The 16,514-nt window shown below is 41.1% G+C and overlaps 1 protein-coding gene across 5 annotated transcripts in view; it reads right to left on the bottom strand.

Moving 5' to 3' along the window:
- Window positions 1–2,726: 2,726 nt before the first annotated feature.
- Window positions 2,727–16,514, bottom strand: part of LOC137425546 (sodium- and chloride-dependent taurine transporter) — a 62,947-nt gene continuing 49,159 nt past the window's right edge. For all 5 annotated transcript variants that reach the window (XM_068114087.2, XM_068114089.2, XM_078776786.1 and 2 more), the window contains 3 exons: window positions 14,996–15,096; window positions 9,872–10,042; window positions 2,727–3,744 (listed from right to left, as the gene is read on the bottom strand). In XM_068114087.2, coding sequence (XP_067970188.2) covers window positions 3,622–3,744; window positions 9,872–10,042; window positions 14,996–15,096 — 395 coding nt within the window. In that variant the 3' untranslated portion in view covers window positions 2,727–3,621. The remainder of the gene's footprint in view (window positions 3,745–9,871; window positions 10,043–14,995; window positions 15,097–16,514) is intronic.

Below are 16,514 nucleotides of genomic sequence, written 5' to 3' on the forward strand. Positions count from 1 at the left end.
CAAGAAGAGGACCTTGACAAATTTATATCCATTTGTGGATTCTCTCTTTATATTTTAGCCAATTTTAAAAGTACGTATGTTCCTGTATGCCTGCTTTTACTTTCCGTCTGACCACCATCTCTCTCCCATGCTTGGATTATCTCATGTGACAAAATAAGATGTATTTAACAATAAATAAATAAAAACCTTTATATTGACATACTTTTAATATCACATGTTTATTGTGTGTGCGGGCCATCTAACTGTTGTCCAGCCCGGCCAGAATGAAAAAGGGTTCATGCATGCCTCAAATCTAAATTCACAACAATCCACGTCCATCCAACCTCAATCCCATGCTTGCATGACTTCACACGGGAACATGATGTATTACAAATATAATAACCTTAAATGACAAATCGTTTTTTAACCACAGCCTTCTGAGTATTTTATTTACAGTTTGTACTTTTGTGACATGTTTTGTACACTCATTTTTCCCTTTAACTTGACGTTCTTAAACGTGGATCTTTCCACACATTTCGCTAGTATATATAGATACTTGATCTTAGGGTGAATGAATTGTGGTTGTCATGGTTCGTCTGTGGTGATGAAAGTGCTAAACGGAAGGGTTTTAGACGTGCAAACAAGGAGATTTGTGATCTCTTGTTCAAATATATAAATCGATTGAAATAAATGAACGCCTCACATGAAATGAAGTGGATCGGAAATTTACCTCAGTGATGGTCTTCAACGTGTTATAATCGTTATACGTGCCTGTTGTTTGTGTCCTTTATAACGTCCCTAAAACATTATGCTTCCTGTTTGGAATGATTTTCAATTTTGTTCGACTGCCAGACTCATTCAAGCAATGCCGCACTGTGCATTTGGGACGAGATTCCGTACAATTTGCCAAATTCAGAGCCAAAATACTGAAACTGCGGGTTTGTGTTCCGATTTGTGTTACACAGTGTTAAAAATGTAAAATTCCATCGAAATAAGTAGTACCTCGATCATAGACAGACAGACAAACTGACCCAAGTGCTTAACCCCACTCTGCGCTACGTGTGTGGTGTAATAAAAGGAACCTTGAGTGATGTACGAATTTCACATTTCATAGTTTGATAACGTTTTAAAATTTGAAACTCCAAAACTTTTACATTGCCATTCTGATTAGTTGCTCACAGACAATGGCTGATCACTTCATTTCCAGCATTTTAGCTATCAACCCTTATTTTAAAAAAAAACCCAGTAAAGACAGGGAAAAGCAAGCAATAGTAAATACCAAATACACAAAAGTAAAGCAAGCTCACATAACTTGACAACTTATCTCCAACTAAAAACAAAACAAAAATTACATTTAATAGAACTACAAAGCTGAAAATTGGTACAGATGCAGAAAGATAAAAACGTTTATCAAGTGTGATTATAAAGTTGCTGTTAGCCATGCACCACAATGTGGGGATATTAAATTATTCATTACTTTTTTTTTTTTTTGTAACCCAGTCATACATTTATGATTTTATACATTTCTGCTTTGTGTTGGGGAGAGCTAGATGTTCAAATCTTGTATGCAATTCCCCTGACCACTTGTGAGCACTGGGCATGTCCCCAAATTCCTAATATCCAATCATGCAAGAAAACATCTTACAAGATCGCCGTAACTGCAGAATAAATAAATTAATAAATTAATTAATTTAAAAAGCAAGAAATGGTTGGGGTCCCCCTTGTAATAGCATTCAATCCAGAAAGGTATTATCAAATAGTTTTTCTCTCCCATGGCCAAAGGAACTTTTGGAATGTTAGGCAAGTTGGTATGGAATGGCCCAATGGTACACAAGTCTCAAACCGACATTGCACCAGTCAAATAGTGAAAGCATTATTGTGTAGTCACAAAATCAACTCGCTCATTTGAAATAAAACCAACGAGACTATTCTTACGGGTCTTGAGACTTGCCGGTTTAAAAGTTAACAGCATAATTTCTTATATGGGTACAAAATACCCAAATGTAGCAATGATCAAAAAATAAATGAACTAGAACGGCACTCGGTAGCGAGAATACCTCCGCCAGGTGAACAGTTTACGTTTTGTATCCCAGAGTAGACCAGAAAATCACAATACAGAATCACATTTAATCAAAATCATCCGTCCACAACTTTTTGAGATATCCTGCTGTATATCGTTTTGGCCCCATCTCCCAATGAAGATTCACTTTAAAAATTATACTAGCCGTATCCGGATTTTCACCAAAATTGAATATATTCTTCCTCGTCACACACACACAACTTGTCCACCAGGTTTCGTCCAACTCCGTCCATAACTTTGTGCGATATCCTGCTATATGTTGGTTTTATACCAATCACTCAAAGGTGAAGTTAAAAAATTAAATAATTCTCATATCCAAATCCATATTCAGATATTCACCAAAATCGAATCTATTATTCCTCGTCACACCCACAACCTATCCACCAAGTTTCGTCCAAGTCCGTCCACAACTTTTTGATATATCCTGCTATGTATCGTTTTTGGCCTCATCTCCCAACGGTAAAGAATCACAAAAAATATTATACAAGCCGGTTCCGAATCTGGATCTTCACCAAAATCTAATCATTTCGTCCAAATTTAGTCTGAATCCGTCCACAACTTTGATATATCTTGTTCACAAACAGACAGACAGACAGGAGTGAAAACAAAACATAAGTGAAAACATTCTTTGTTGGCAGAGGTAAAAAGCTGAAGCAAATGCAGAAACTTTGTTTGCCCAAATTGGTGTGAACATTTATTGTTTTATACCAAATTTGTTGACATTAAAAATCTCCAGCAGAAGTCGTTTTAGCAATATAATTTGAAAATGCAAAGAAATTGCAATTATGGCTATAAACGATTACGGAACAATTTTCAAATTGACGAATTTACTTGGTGTGTGGGTGGCGGTGAAGGGGTAAAAGTATGCAATTCCATAACTTCCATCACAATATCTCCCAAATCAATCAAGTAAAAAAAAAAAAAAAGCAGTCAACTGGGTCAGTGCAAAAATGTACATACCCTCTCCAAAACAACAACACTTTAATCTACCACAGGTAACACTGCAAATAGGTGAATAAACGTTAAAATTTTGCAATAACAAGGATTCAATTTTATTTCCATATAATGCATAATTTCCCAGTGCTCTACACAACTTACTGTGGATATTTAACCAGGGGTACACTTTAAAATGCTTAACTTTTCTGCAAAAAAAAAAAAATAGTGTTGGTTGCTTTGAATGGGTGGTCCGGGTAATATCACAGTGTTTACCTTGACAGACGGCCAGTCATTCACTCAAGTGATAAGCACCCACAATGAGGAAACACCTTTAAATTGAAAATGCTAATCTACAGTACAACAGGTGCTGGTATAATCCCAACTTCAGAACAATGTGGGTTCAAAACTAACTACAGAAGCATACTACAGAACATTCAGCACTGTTTAAAGCTGGTTTTCTGGGTAAGCCAGGCTGCACCTTGCTAGTTGTTGACCATTGTGGACAGAGCAGGTAACACATTTGGTGTGTGCTTCTTGTACTTGACAATGCCCCCAGTAATATCCCATCACAACCAAGCATCCACCCCCTCCTGAAAGACCTCAGCTTTTGACTCAGATCTGGGGCTTCACAATGCAGTCTGCATAATCACTTTTTCTGGCAATGTGCCTTCTTGTTCCATTGCTTTGGTGGCGAGGTATGCACCGCGCTGTGGGCTCTTGATCCTCGGCTCGAGCAGCTGTTTTAGTCGCTGGATTACAAACACAGCAGAGTGAGAGGGGTGGAAGCAATAAAGTTACTTTGGTATCTTGATTAATGAAGATGCAATGCAATTCTTTTAAGATGCAATTATTATACCAAGCAAGGCAAGTCAGCAGCAACTTAAAGGTCCACTGAAATACAGATACTCTTGGACTTCTTTAAGAAGCGATGACTTTCTTCAACATGAAATCATGATTTTTTTTTAAATGAATAAATTCACCAAAATAATTAATAATAAAAAAAATCTGCACATTTTACATGTCTTACTACCCCACTGAGCCCCATCCCCTAAAAAAAACTTCGATCTTCACGTTTGTATGGTCACTTGACGTCCGGCGTCATACCCAGAATGAAGTCCGGCCGAGTGCGAATTCTATCAGCCCGATGCTAGCTGCAGTGCGACGTTTTCACGTATATTCATATTGCGATCAAGTACCACCGCACTGGTACTCATCAACTTCCAAAGTTCATTGTTTAATAAACAGACAATGCCCACAAGGTGCATTGTTGCAGGTTGCAACAACATGACAAAAGATGGAGTGAGTCTTCATTTGTTCCCTAAAGATGGAAATCTTCACAAAATATGGACAGCGAAAGTGAAACTGACGAGAGCAAACTGCCAGGGACCGAGCGACATGAGTGTAATATGCACTGCACATTTCAGAGAGGACTATGACAGTGGTCTGCATCCTGAATTTAACATCGGGAAACAGGCGATTGAAGCCTGATGCTGTGCCAGTAATCATAGGCAGCAAAACCCAACACAGAAGAAAATGAGTGGGAGAACAGAGAGGCAGAAGAAAATGAAGGTGAGTGGGTAGTTTATTACATGTATTAATGATTAATGTATACTGATGCAAATTGATGGCCAGTAGAATCTAGTACATGTGCTTAGAATACCCTACCAGGAAGGTGTAAGAGAGACCTCTCTTACACCTCTCCCTGACCCTACTGTGCCAGTGATCCACTGCAATGTGTTAGTGTTAGACACAGTGTTGACTAAGGTCTAATAGTTAGACTTCAAGTTTGATTTTGAGTTATAGGTCTAACGTTGGGTTTATTTTGTATGTTGTCCGATAATATTCTGATGCCGTTTCGGTTGTTGGACATTTAAATTAGGCTATGTATACCTGTCACATTAACAATCAACATGACCGTAAGATAAAGACACGTCAAACTGTTTTATCCCTAATCTTAACTTTAATCCTAAACCTAAACCTAATCCGGATTATAATCCTGATCTCGGCCACCGAGCGCGAGTATAAATTTTATAACAAAGTGCATAGCTGTAGCATCCAGCATACAGGGTGCGTGTTTCTATCAAGTCCAAAATGTAGCGTTTACGTCATGTAGCAGGCTATAAGCGTTTTACGTATACAAAGCCAGGGCGATCCGATACGAGTTCTGGATAGGACGTCATATGGATGGCGCATTTGGCTGGAGGTATCGGGCATAATTTTTAGGTGCATCCAACAGTTGGTTTTATCAAGTTTGTGTTAGAAAATGATCATCACGAAAAAAACATTGCCAGATCTGGATTCACGGTGAAAAAAAAACAAAAAAAACTATCAGGTGATACCTAGAACAATTTTCTGTGGCAGTGGACCTTTAAGAATAAGCATTCTGGGTATTGCTCTGCAATACCTGTCCCCTACCGGCAGTCTGTCATCCAGAAAACTGTTGGGGAAATTACCAAGAGTTATTTACCCACAGGTTCTGAATCGTTCCCAATTGCTAATTACCTCAGGACAGGCTCACCTGTGATTCGCACTCGGGACTTCGATTTATACACCTTGCAGACAGGTCAGCAGAAGCACGAGAAAATAAGTTGTTGATAAAGAACTTTTAAGTCGCTAAATATCAGTAATTTATTATATTTTCCGGTTCACGATCAATGATCGATGTGTATATATATATATATATATGTTGTTCGGCTTGGCTCCACCACTCCCGAAAGCGCACGCTGTGTCGCGCTTTTGACGTTCGCAGACGAGGCTGAGGGCGCGCGGTACGGCTTGAGGAGAACTCTAGAATAAACAAGAGATATCCATTTTAAAAAAATATTTTCGTATAATTAACGATATCTGCCAAACCACGTGCCCTATCGCATATTCCAAAAGGACATTTTAGTAGACCGACATGTTGAACAGAGCTGTGAAGTTTCCCCTTGATTGGATCAAAAATGAGGGAGGGGTTCAGTTTCAAAGGTTCATGCTTAAAATCGTCAACTCTGAAACCATGTGATGCATGACGTCATGCTCGCTGACTTTTTTGTTCGTCATGGGTATGCGATTTTGCCTGCAAAGTTTGGCCTCAATCTGTTCAGCCGTTGCAGAGAAAAAGGGGTTTTTGTGTTTTCACGAAAAACAATATGGCGGCCGAACCACGTGACCTGTGACGTCATAATTCCCGTTAAAATATTATACAGACCGAGTCCCTCCTATGGTGACAATTTGATCTCAATCGGTCCTATTATTACAGAGAAATTGGTTTTTAAAGGAAATTTAAACTTAAAATGGCACCGAGTTAAGGATCATCAGAATTACCAAAGTTCAAAGTGCCATAACTTTGTCAAAAATGATCGAAACGTCATGAAGTTCGAACTCGATCTGTATCTTATGAGGAAACCATGTGCCAAGTTTTAAATCATTAGCATTAAGAAAAAAATGTCCGGAAAACTGTTCTTTGCGTGATGGACTGACGGACTGACAGACGGAGGGACGGCGTGCAAACCTATAGTCCCCTCCGGTGTACACCGGTAGGGGACTAACAAGCAACACCCTTCAGGCCATGACAAGCAATCTCTTCTGTTATTGGTGCAATCTCTTCTGTTATTGGTGAGTACTGTACTGTACCCATTTATATTTCTTCTATTTTGATGTATTTATGGTGGGTATTCATTTGGTTCCACATTTTGTGATGGTCTTTATTAGTCCCCCACCGGTGTACACCGGAGGGTACTATAGGTTTGCACGCCATCCCTCCATCAGTCTGTCATGCAAAGAACAGTTTTCCGGACTTTTTTTCTAAACTCTTAATGCTAATAATTTCAAGCTTGGTACATGGTTTCCTCATGATAAGTTACAGATCAAGTTCGAACTTCACGACGTTTCGATCATTTTTGACAAAGTTGTGGCACTTTGTTTATTCTAGAGTTCTCCTCAAGCCGCACAGGGCGCACTCAGCCTCGTCTCGCGAACGTCAAAAGCGCGACACAGCGCGCGCTTTCGGGAGGGGCAGAGCCAAGCCGAGCAACATATATATACACCGATCATTGATCGTAAACCGGAAAATATAATAAATTACTGATATTTAGCGACTCGAAAGGTTCTTTATCAACAACTTATTTTCTCGTGCTTCTGCTGACCTGTCTGCAAGGTGTCCCGAGTGCGAATCACAGGTGAACCCGTCCTGAGGTAATTAGCGATTGGGAACGATTCAGAACCTGTGGTTAAATAACCCTTGGCCATTTCCCCAACAGTTTTCCAGACGACAGACTGCCGGTAGGGGACAGGCATTGCAGCGCAATACTCAGAATGCTTGTTGATTTAGAGTTATGGCTTTTGTATTTAGTTTGGTTCGGTTTGGTTGTGCAAAGTGTCTGAACATCGCTATCCCCCACTACCACAGAACGCATCTTCGATTTTTAACACTATGTCTATGGGAAAATATTTTTGTGATACACATTACTTTCATAAAACACATCTAGTTCGTATAGCGAAGAGTGCCAGTATAGCCATAAACTGTTAAAAAGCTCATTCTAAAAACTCATTTGTGATTCTCGAGTTACTTAGCTGCTCACAGAATGCAACCACCATCCATTTTATCAAATATAAAAAGCTCTTCACAATCTCTTCATGAAATGTATATAAAGCTTATATTTTTTATGTCTGCACATAGGATGCACCCGAGCAGTTGCTTGCAGCCTTGCAAGCATGCCCCACTGGTGTACGTACACACATCTGCTTGTTTGATCCGTATGTATTCCTAAATCGCTGGAAGGAAAGAGTTGGAAACTGGTTGTTGTAGTCAGGATGTGCACAGGAATGTTTTGAGAGGCAATACATTTTTTTCATAGCCCCTGTGGTTTGTGGCGCCAATTCTCTATGCCAATGTGTATTGTATACCACCGATCTTAGTGATGGCATCGCTCACATGGCCTAAAAACTTGCTCTTGCACATCCTCTCGATGCCCTTTTTACACTATAATTTGACCTCGGTAATAGTCCATCTGCTTGGAAATCAGCTAACATCACTGCATTACATAAAAAGGTGAAAAAACTGACCCACTTAATGACAGACGTATCAGCTTGCTTTCAATCATCAGCAACATAATATAAACAATCATCGCAGTCAATATGAAATGCTTCCTTTTATCCAACAACCTCCTCTCTGATCACCAATTTGGATTCAGAGCAGGTCACTCTACCCTGTACATGCTGCTACTACTCACACAACAATGGATGGAGGCCATCAATGTCAGACATCAGATCAGGGCCGTATCTTTGGACATATCTCGTGCTTTTTATACAGTCTGACATCCTGTCTTGCTCTCCAAACTCTCTGCCTATGGCATTCAAGGCCAACTCCACCCATGGCTGATTGACTTACCCTACCCTCATAGCCAACGTGTGGTTTCAACAGAATCCTTTCATCTCCTCTCTGTCAATGCTGAAGTGTTCCAAGGCAGTGTGCTGGGCAGTCCTATTCTGATCTTCATAAAAGATCTCTGAAAAATCCTCTATCTATTTGCTGACTACTCCACCTTGTGCCATGACATCACTCATCCTTCAAATAGGAGGCTGCAGCCTCTTCCCTCTCTTCAGACCTTGGGGGGGATGATCTTTCTTGGGCAAACAACATTTCAAAGTTGGCCTCTAAAGTCAGCCACCGACTGGCCATCCAACATGCAAAGTCCTCCTTGGCACACACAACCTGATGTAGTACTGCTCTCCCCTCTGGTCTTGCACCCTCTGCTCTTCCCATGCTCTTCCCTCCATACCTGCAGGTTTCTGCAGGGCACACGTGATCCAACATCAACCCCTTTCTAATCCTGGGTCACCACACACCTCCACTCATTTGTTCTTCTTTCCCACGTTATTTACTTCCACATCCTCTTCAATCATTCTTCTCTCCAGGTCATTCTTCCCTCGAGACCACTGTTTACCGCTATCTCAGATCATCCCCAATCCAAAACTATTATCTTTTCTACCACTGTTAACCCCAAACCCTCATTCCAAATTTCCAGGTTTTCCTCAGAGTTTATTTCTCCATGCATGCACGTTTTGCATCCTGTTTTTGTCTGTTACGACTTGACCTGTTCAGTGTGCTAGCTCTTCCACGTGCCTCAACTATGTACATAATTTTTTTTTATAATTCAAACGGGATTTGAAGGAGGTGGATTTTGGGTGGATTAACAGGGGTAGAAAAGATCAAGGTTTTGGAAGGGGAAGACAAGATGGTGGACAGCTGTTTTGAAGATCTGAAGGGAAGAGTGGGATTGAAGGGAGTGGGGGAGTTTGTTCCAGAGGCAGGGAAAAAGAGGAATGAAAGAGTGGTGAGCGGAGAGTCTTGATTCTGACAGTTTCACCAGAAGAGGGCTGCTGGCAGATCTTGAGCATCCTGCAGGAACATTTGAGGGACCGAGCACAGACAGAGCTGGAGGAGCTAGGCCTGAGAGGAGTCAGTAGAAGGCAGAAAGACCACCAACCTGCCTGCGATGAGAGCATGAAAGGCCCTCAGAATCAGCTTCATTGTGGAAGATACCAATGATTCTAAAGGCCTTGCTTTCTACAGCGTGAAGCCGAGCTTGGTGTGAGGCAGGAGCAGGTACATATGTTTAGAGCAGGAATTTTGTAACAATTCAGGTACCTGGTATAAAACCCATACGGCTATAATTTTAACATGTCTTTGTCCATGGAATACTGAAGCTATATTAGCTCATCACTGGGGGGGGGGGGAGAGGGGCGGGGGGAAACAAAAAAAACCAAAAAAAAAAAAACCAAGCAAACATTTCATAATTAAGAAGCGTGCATTATAATAATGCCCAACCGTAACGCAAAAGTTTGTTGAAGAAAGCATCATCCAAGTAACGGAATAAAATCCGAGTTCTTTACCATGTGGAAGGAACCTTCAGCCAGCAGCAGATGCAGCAAAGCATAGACGGGGACACAGAGCATGGACGACAGAGCCATGCACCATCCCAGGGTCTGCGCCCATGGTGGATATTCATACACTTTGTTGTAGACGAGAGGCTTGAACTTCACAAGCGAGTAGATGAAACAAGACTGTGGGTGAAGATTAATAATCCATACTCATGAAAGGAAAACAAAACCAGCAAAACAAAATACAGCAGACCCTTCTGAAATTCTCTGAAAGAGTATCTCATGTGGTTTAGATCTAACAAGTCGATATTTGTATAAAATTAAATGAAATTGCAAGGTGCAGCACATTCGGCAGCATCACCTTTAATGCATACACAGCATTTGTTTGACCTATAGATTAAGCGACAAAATCCTCCAACAAGCTTAATCACCAATGGAGACTAGAACAGCACTCTGTAGAGCGCTTACCTCCACCAGGCTGAACAGTTTACGTTTTGTATTCCACCGATAGGCTGGATCTGGATTTGGATCTGAACCAAAATTTAATCGGTTTGTTCTAATCACCTAACCGACTCATCAAACAAGTTTGGTCATAATCCACCCACAACTATATCGTTTTTGCCTCTACCACTCAATGGTGAAGAATCATTTAAAAGGTCTCAAATCCAGATATTCAACAAAATCAAATTCATCCATCCTTATCGAACACCCGGCCAAGTTTCATCCAAATCCGTCAATAACTTTTTGGGATATTGCAGTCACAGACAGACAAAGGTGAAAACATAAGCGCGTCCACCTTAGGTGGCTGAGGTAAAAACCGCAATGGCATAGTAGTCAAATATTTTATCATACATTCATTTCACCCAGCAATTAAAACCACAGTCAATAATTTCTGTTGAGAAAATACAATTTCAGGAAGAAGAAAGTAATGCAGAGAGTTGAGAGGGAAATCTGTTCTACAAACTGCAAACAACAGGGCGCTGCACACAAGAAGAGTTGTGGAGCATTGGGTCAAAGCCGGCCTTTGGGGAAATCTGAGCATTGTATCCAGTACAGAGGAGCTTAAATGCAGGTGCACTGTCTGCATCTGTGTGCTTAGCGGTTAGGGTGTTGGCTTGGGGTCCGAGGATCCTGATTTCGAATCCCGGTCGATCGTTCAATTAATGCCAAGGGGAGTCGACTCAGCCTGTCATCCTTCCAAGGTCGGCAAATCGAGTACCAGCTTGCTGGGATGAATGTGCCGGTGTCTGCCCCTGTTTAGAATAGGTACACCGTATCCTTGCGTGTCGTAAGAGGCGACTAAAGGGTTGGTGTCAAGAAGGGCATCCGGCCATAAAAACTGCCTCAAAAAGGGAACCATGATGATCGTCATGGGGCCTGCAAGGCTAACCCCCACTCTAGCAGGGAAAATGGCCTTAAAAAGGGATTTTATTTTGTTTATTAGTTTACATCTGTGTAAACCCTTTGTTGATGCGATTCATTCATAGACCGAAGTGCGTGCAAATCCAATTTGACAAGAAAAGCTTTTAGTTATTTTATCTCCTCGAAATTAGGATAAATTACAAATGAAACGTTGCATTATAAAATATAAAAGGTTCACGATATCGTTCCCTCTCCACCATCATGATAAACAAACTATTTAATCGATGTTATTATGGACGTTGCGTCTGTTATTGTTACAAACAAGCGAAGCTCCATTCATTTTGTCTTAACTTCCTTTGCCGATCATTTTACAAACAAATCTTCAGTGCCATTCAGCAACAAGTTTAAACTGCATAGACAAAAAAAAAACAAAAAAAACGCAGTCATTTGGAGTGCATGAAAAACACGGGAAAAAAAACAAACAAACAAAAAAAACATGCTTGCCAGCACGCGTGAAATTATTTTGAATGCACACAAAAATGTTCATATTGTTGGTCATCAACTTAGAAAAACCAATTCAACAGAAATACCAATTACCATTCAACAGAATTTCACAATGTTTTGTTTCATTGAATCGATTATTTCTTCCAGGAAATTATTTTTTCAGGAAACAAAAAAATTCCAGGAAATAAAAAATAAATTTTATTAGGGGTATTTCTTTCATTTCTTTTGCAGGCCAATATTTCTTCCACATGGGTAATTAACGTAGAGCAGCAACGAAGGTTGGAAAGGGTGGAAATGCGAATGGTTCGACGGATGTGCGGAGTATCGTTGAGAGAGAGGAAGACAAATGATGAATTGCGAAAGATGATGGGAATAGAGCCTGTGATTGATGCTGTGAAGAGGAACAGGTTGAGATGGTTTGGTCATGTGTTCAGGAAGGATGAAAGTGACTGGTTGAGAAGAGTGATGGAAATGAATGTAGAAGGAAGTAGAGGACGGGGAAGACCGAGAAAGACTTGGCTAAAGATGGTGGAAGAAGAAATGCGGGCAAGGGGGTTAACAAGGAGAGATGCAGAAAATAGGGCAAGATGGAGAAGATTGTCATAGGGACCGCAAGGCTAACCCCCGCTCTAGCAGGGAAAATGGCCTTAAAATGCATGTTGTTGTTGTTATTGAATCGATTATTTCTTCCAACGGTTGCCTGATCAATTTGCAGCCTCTATTTTTTTATTTGATCACACTTTGTAGCAATTGATTGATTACAAGTGACTTGCCTTCCACTTATCCTCTTTTCTGATAAATTTCCCATCACCTATCTGGAAAAAAGGAAACTATGAATAAAGTCCAACAATGCAAGCCCCTCTGCACCACTGTGTGCATGTATGCATGAACAGGGGGTGAAATCCAAAAAATCGTTACATATTTCATGTGCCTCCCAACGTTGACTGCATATACAAAGTTCTATTTTAAATTTTACCTTTTGACCCCGCCTCAAAAATGACTGCTCTTGCAACTTTTTGCCATGTGGTGATCGTAACTACAAGTTTGGTGCATTTCTGCACAACCATTTATGAGATGTGGTAGACAGACAGACCCAATAATATCCAATCTTTTTCCTTTTTTTTTTTCCTTTTTTTTCTTTCCAAAAAGTGTGGGAATAAAAGACGTACAAACCCAGAAAAGGGGAGGGGAGGGGAGAACCACAAACTAGCAAGATGCTTGGGTTAGGAAAGGTTAACAAAGGAACGAAATATCATGGGTCAGAATTAGGGATGACAAAAGATGGTTGCTTGAATCCCTGGAAAGAAGAGCGACACAAAACAGCCTACGTTTTGTTCCATTGACGGGAGAAGTGAGGACTAAAAGAGTTGAGGTGTGCAGACAGCCTGGATATTGAAAGCCTAAACAGGTGGTTTCTGGAGGAACACCTGCACCCTAGAGTAGATATGTTGAGTCAGAGGATTGAGAGAGCTGAAGGGAAAATATTGGAAAATAACCGGGATAAAGCAAACGTAGATCACTGAACTGACTGCGGTATGACAGTAAAACTCCTTGTGCTTCAGCTTAATCAATGGAGATTCCAATAATTTTAACCACTTTAGATTCCCCAGAATCCAAGAGGAAGAGATACGATTCAGGGGAGCGAGACCATAGCAGAAAGCAGGACTAAACTGAGCTATGGAGAAAGGTCTCAGACTCAATAGCTTTGATTTCCCAAGGAAAGACTGAGATCAGCAGAATATGCTCAGCTTGTGGCTGGTTTTGCAGGCCAAGTTTGCTGTGTAGACAGACCAGGAAAAGGTTATTACTGATGGTGAGGCCTATAATTTCAAGAGACTGAACTTCTTCCAGTGGTTGACCAAGGAGATATTTTGGAAAGTTAATTTGACAATCCTGGAGAGATATGGTGAGCCTGTCAGATTTTCCAGGATTGAATGATGTTCCCTTTATCAGACCAGTGTCTAATCATTTCCAGATGAGAAGAGAGAAGTGGATTCTGTGTACTGAGCAGAGGGATGGGGGTATTGTATGACGTTGTGAAATCTACAAAAATAAAAACGGTTTCCAGAGCATTGAAGGTCATTTATATTGACAAGGAACAAGACTCGGCCTAACACTTCCTTGGGGAAGGAATTCCAGCCTCCTTTGGGAGAGGAGAGGCTTCTGATGATGGCCACATGTCGACTGAGTGGAGGACATCAGAAATCCAGGAATGAAGGCAGCCTTCTGAGCTACAGGGAGAGAGTGTGTGGCAAGCAAAGCAGGATGCCGGACTGTGTTGAATGCCTGTGATATGTCCAGCAAGACAATCAACTCTTGTTGCTGATGAAGGGCCTATCATTGCAGAGAGAGAGAGAGCGAGAGAGCGAGAGAGCGAGAGAGAGAGAGAGAGAGAGAGAGCGAGAGAGAGAGAGAGAGAGAGAGAGAGAGAGCGAGCGAGAAGAGCAGAAGCATGTAAAGAGTTGTCTTGGAACAGAATCCAAACTGAGGCCGTTTGAAAACATGAAAACTGACATCAGAAGCATTGATGGATTGCCTGACTTTGCTTGTAATCAGAAGCAATCAAAACAGCCTATAAATTTATGGGGTCTGTTTTTGCACCCTTCTTGTGGATGGGAGTGATTTTTGCAGAGTTCCATGCAGAGGAAAGGAGGTAAAAGGAGGACAGGCTGAATAGGGCAGATAAAAAAAAAATGAGCAAAATTTGAGAACATCAGCACTGATGCCATCTGGGCTCATCACCAAAACAGGGTCGAAGCTGGATAGAACTTTCATTACTTTATCGGTTGAGAAGGACACAAAATCCAACATAGTGGTTAAGTCAGGGTAAGTTGGGGACAAAATGGGAGGTCAACTTTTTAAATTAACTCTCAAAATAGCATTTTGAAAAATTCCCCAACTGCATCCTTCCTGACATCAGTTGGTGCTATTGGACGAAAAGGGAGTGAATTCTCAAATCGGTTGGTTATCATTGAGGATGATAATGTAAAAGAGTGCCCTGTGAATGAATGAATGCAACAAGTTTTGGCAAGTTAAATCAGATGCAGCATGTTCAAGACGAGCATAGTTTGTTTTGCATTTCCAAAAGAAGATCCAGATCATACAAAAAGCAAAAGCACAGGAAAAATGGAAAGAATAAAAAGTTACCCGAGAGGCCAAAACAAAAGACAAAGTTCAATGCCCATTGTCATAAAGGATAATGGGGACAGAAATCAACCGTGTCAAGAGAATCTTAAAAAGCAGTGTTCATTGAAAAAATGATAAACGTACAAGACAGAGGGACGGAGTGATAACCATCCAGCACCACTTCATCCAAGGTCCTGGACGGAACCCCAGCATGTCCTCGAGAGCCAAATAAAATCGGTCAACTCCTGCACACACACAAACACAGCTATTAAACATGCATTGTGGAAACTGCACAGATCAAAACTGTTGGCAAAATGTATACTGCTAATCAAAAACAAGGCAAACGAGAACGGCATTTGGTAGAGTTCATACCTCCGCCGCCAGACTGAATAGTTTATGTTTTGTATCCCATTGATAGGATCTGGATTCGGAACTGAACCAAAATCGAATCGCTTGTTCTTGTCACCTAACCAACCCAAACACCTAGTTTTGTCACAAGTCGTCCACAACTTAATTTTTTTTTTTTTTTTAATCCTATACGGGGAAGAGTACCCATCTCACATGGCAGGAAAAGTTAGAAGAGGATCCCCTTTCTTTCTCTCTCTCTCTCTCTCTCTCTCTGCCAATCCCCTCTCCCTCCCCTGTTTCTCTTCCCCCTCTGCCGCACCCCACCACCACCCCCCGGTCTCCCTTCTCTTCCCCACTCATCTTCACACGCGTTCGAACGGAATACGTAACCATGCCAGTGTTTTTTTTTTTTCAACCAATTAAATCAATGATTACTTTTCCAATGGTAGATAATCAGGTGAAGGTACAGTGCAGGGGTTGGAGTTCAAAACCACAAACAGACGTTTTTTTTGGAGCGAAATACATTGCCAGTGAAAGAAGATGTCAATGTGTGGACATACGTAGAAACACTCCGCTGGGACCCCTATCAATAACAGTCGCGATCTAACACACTTATGGTGCTACTTTATTAATAAACAATTAATATTAAAGACATGCGTAATAAAGGAATACCGATTTGTCATAAAGAATCTTGAATCTTGTTTCAAGATTCTTTATGACAAATGACAAAACACAGAATCTTGTTTCTCACAGTCTGAGAGTCCTTGAGGTGCTTTTTTGCAAACTCCAAGTGGGCTTTCATGTGTCTTTCACTTAGGAGAGGCTTCCGTATGGCCACTCTGCCATAAAGCCCAGATCGGTGGAGTGTTGGTGATTGTTGTCCTTCTGGAAGTTTCTCCCATCTCCACACAGGATCTCTGGAGCTCAGCCAGTGACCATCGGGTTCTTGGTCACCTCTATTACCAAGGCCCTTCTCCCCCGATTGCTCAGTTTGGCTGGGCGGCCAGCTCTAGGAAGAGTCCTGGTTGTTCCAAACTTCTTCCATTTAAGAATTACTAGGGCATTCCCGTACTATATATATATCTAAAATTATATCCCCCCCCCCCCCTCTATTTACATGAAATGGTTTGGTCCATGAAATGTTTTGGTCCATTCGCAACGCCAAAGCGAACGGCGAACGCTTTACATGAAATGGTTTGGTCCATGAAATGTTTTGGTCCATTCGCAACGCCAAAGCGAACGGCGAACGGCTTGCGAGTACAGAACTGCTACCATCATCAAGTAGAAAGAGAAGAGAAAAAAATGAAAAGGAAAA

Source organism: Myxine glutinosa, chromosome 4, assembly GCF_964187855.1.
Source record: "Myxine glutinosa chromosome 4, kmMyxGlut1.1, whole genome shotgun sequence".
In the NCBI taxonomy this organism is placed as follows: Eukaryota; Metazoa; Chordata; class Myxini; order Myxiniformes; family Myxinidae; genus Myxine; species Myxine glutinosa.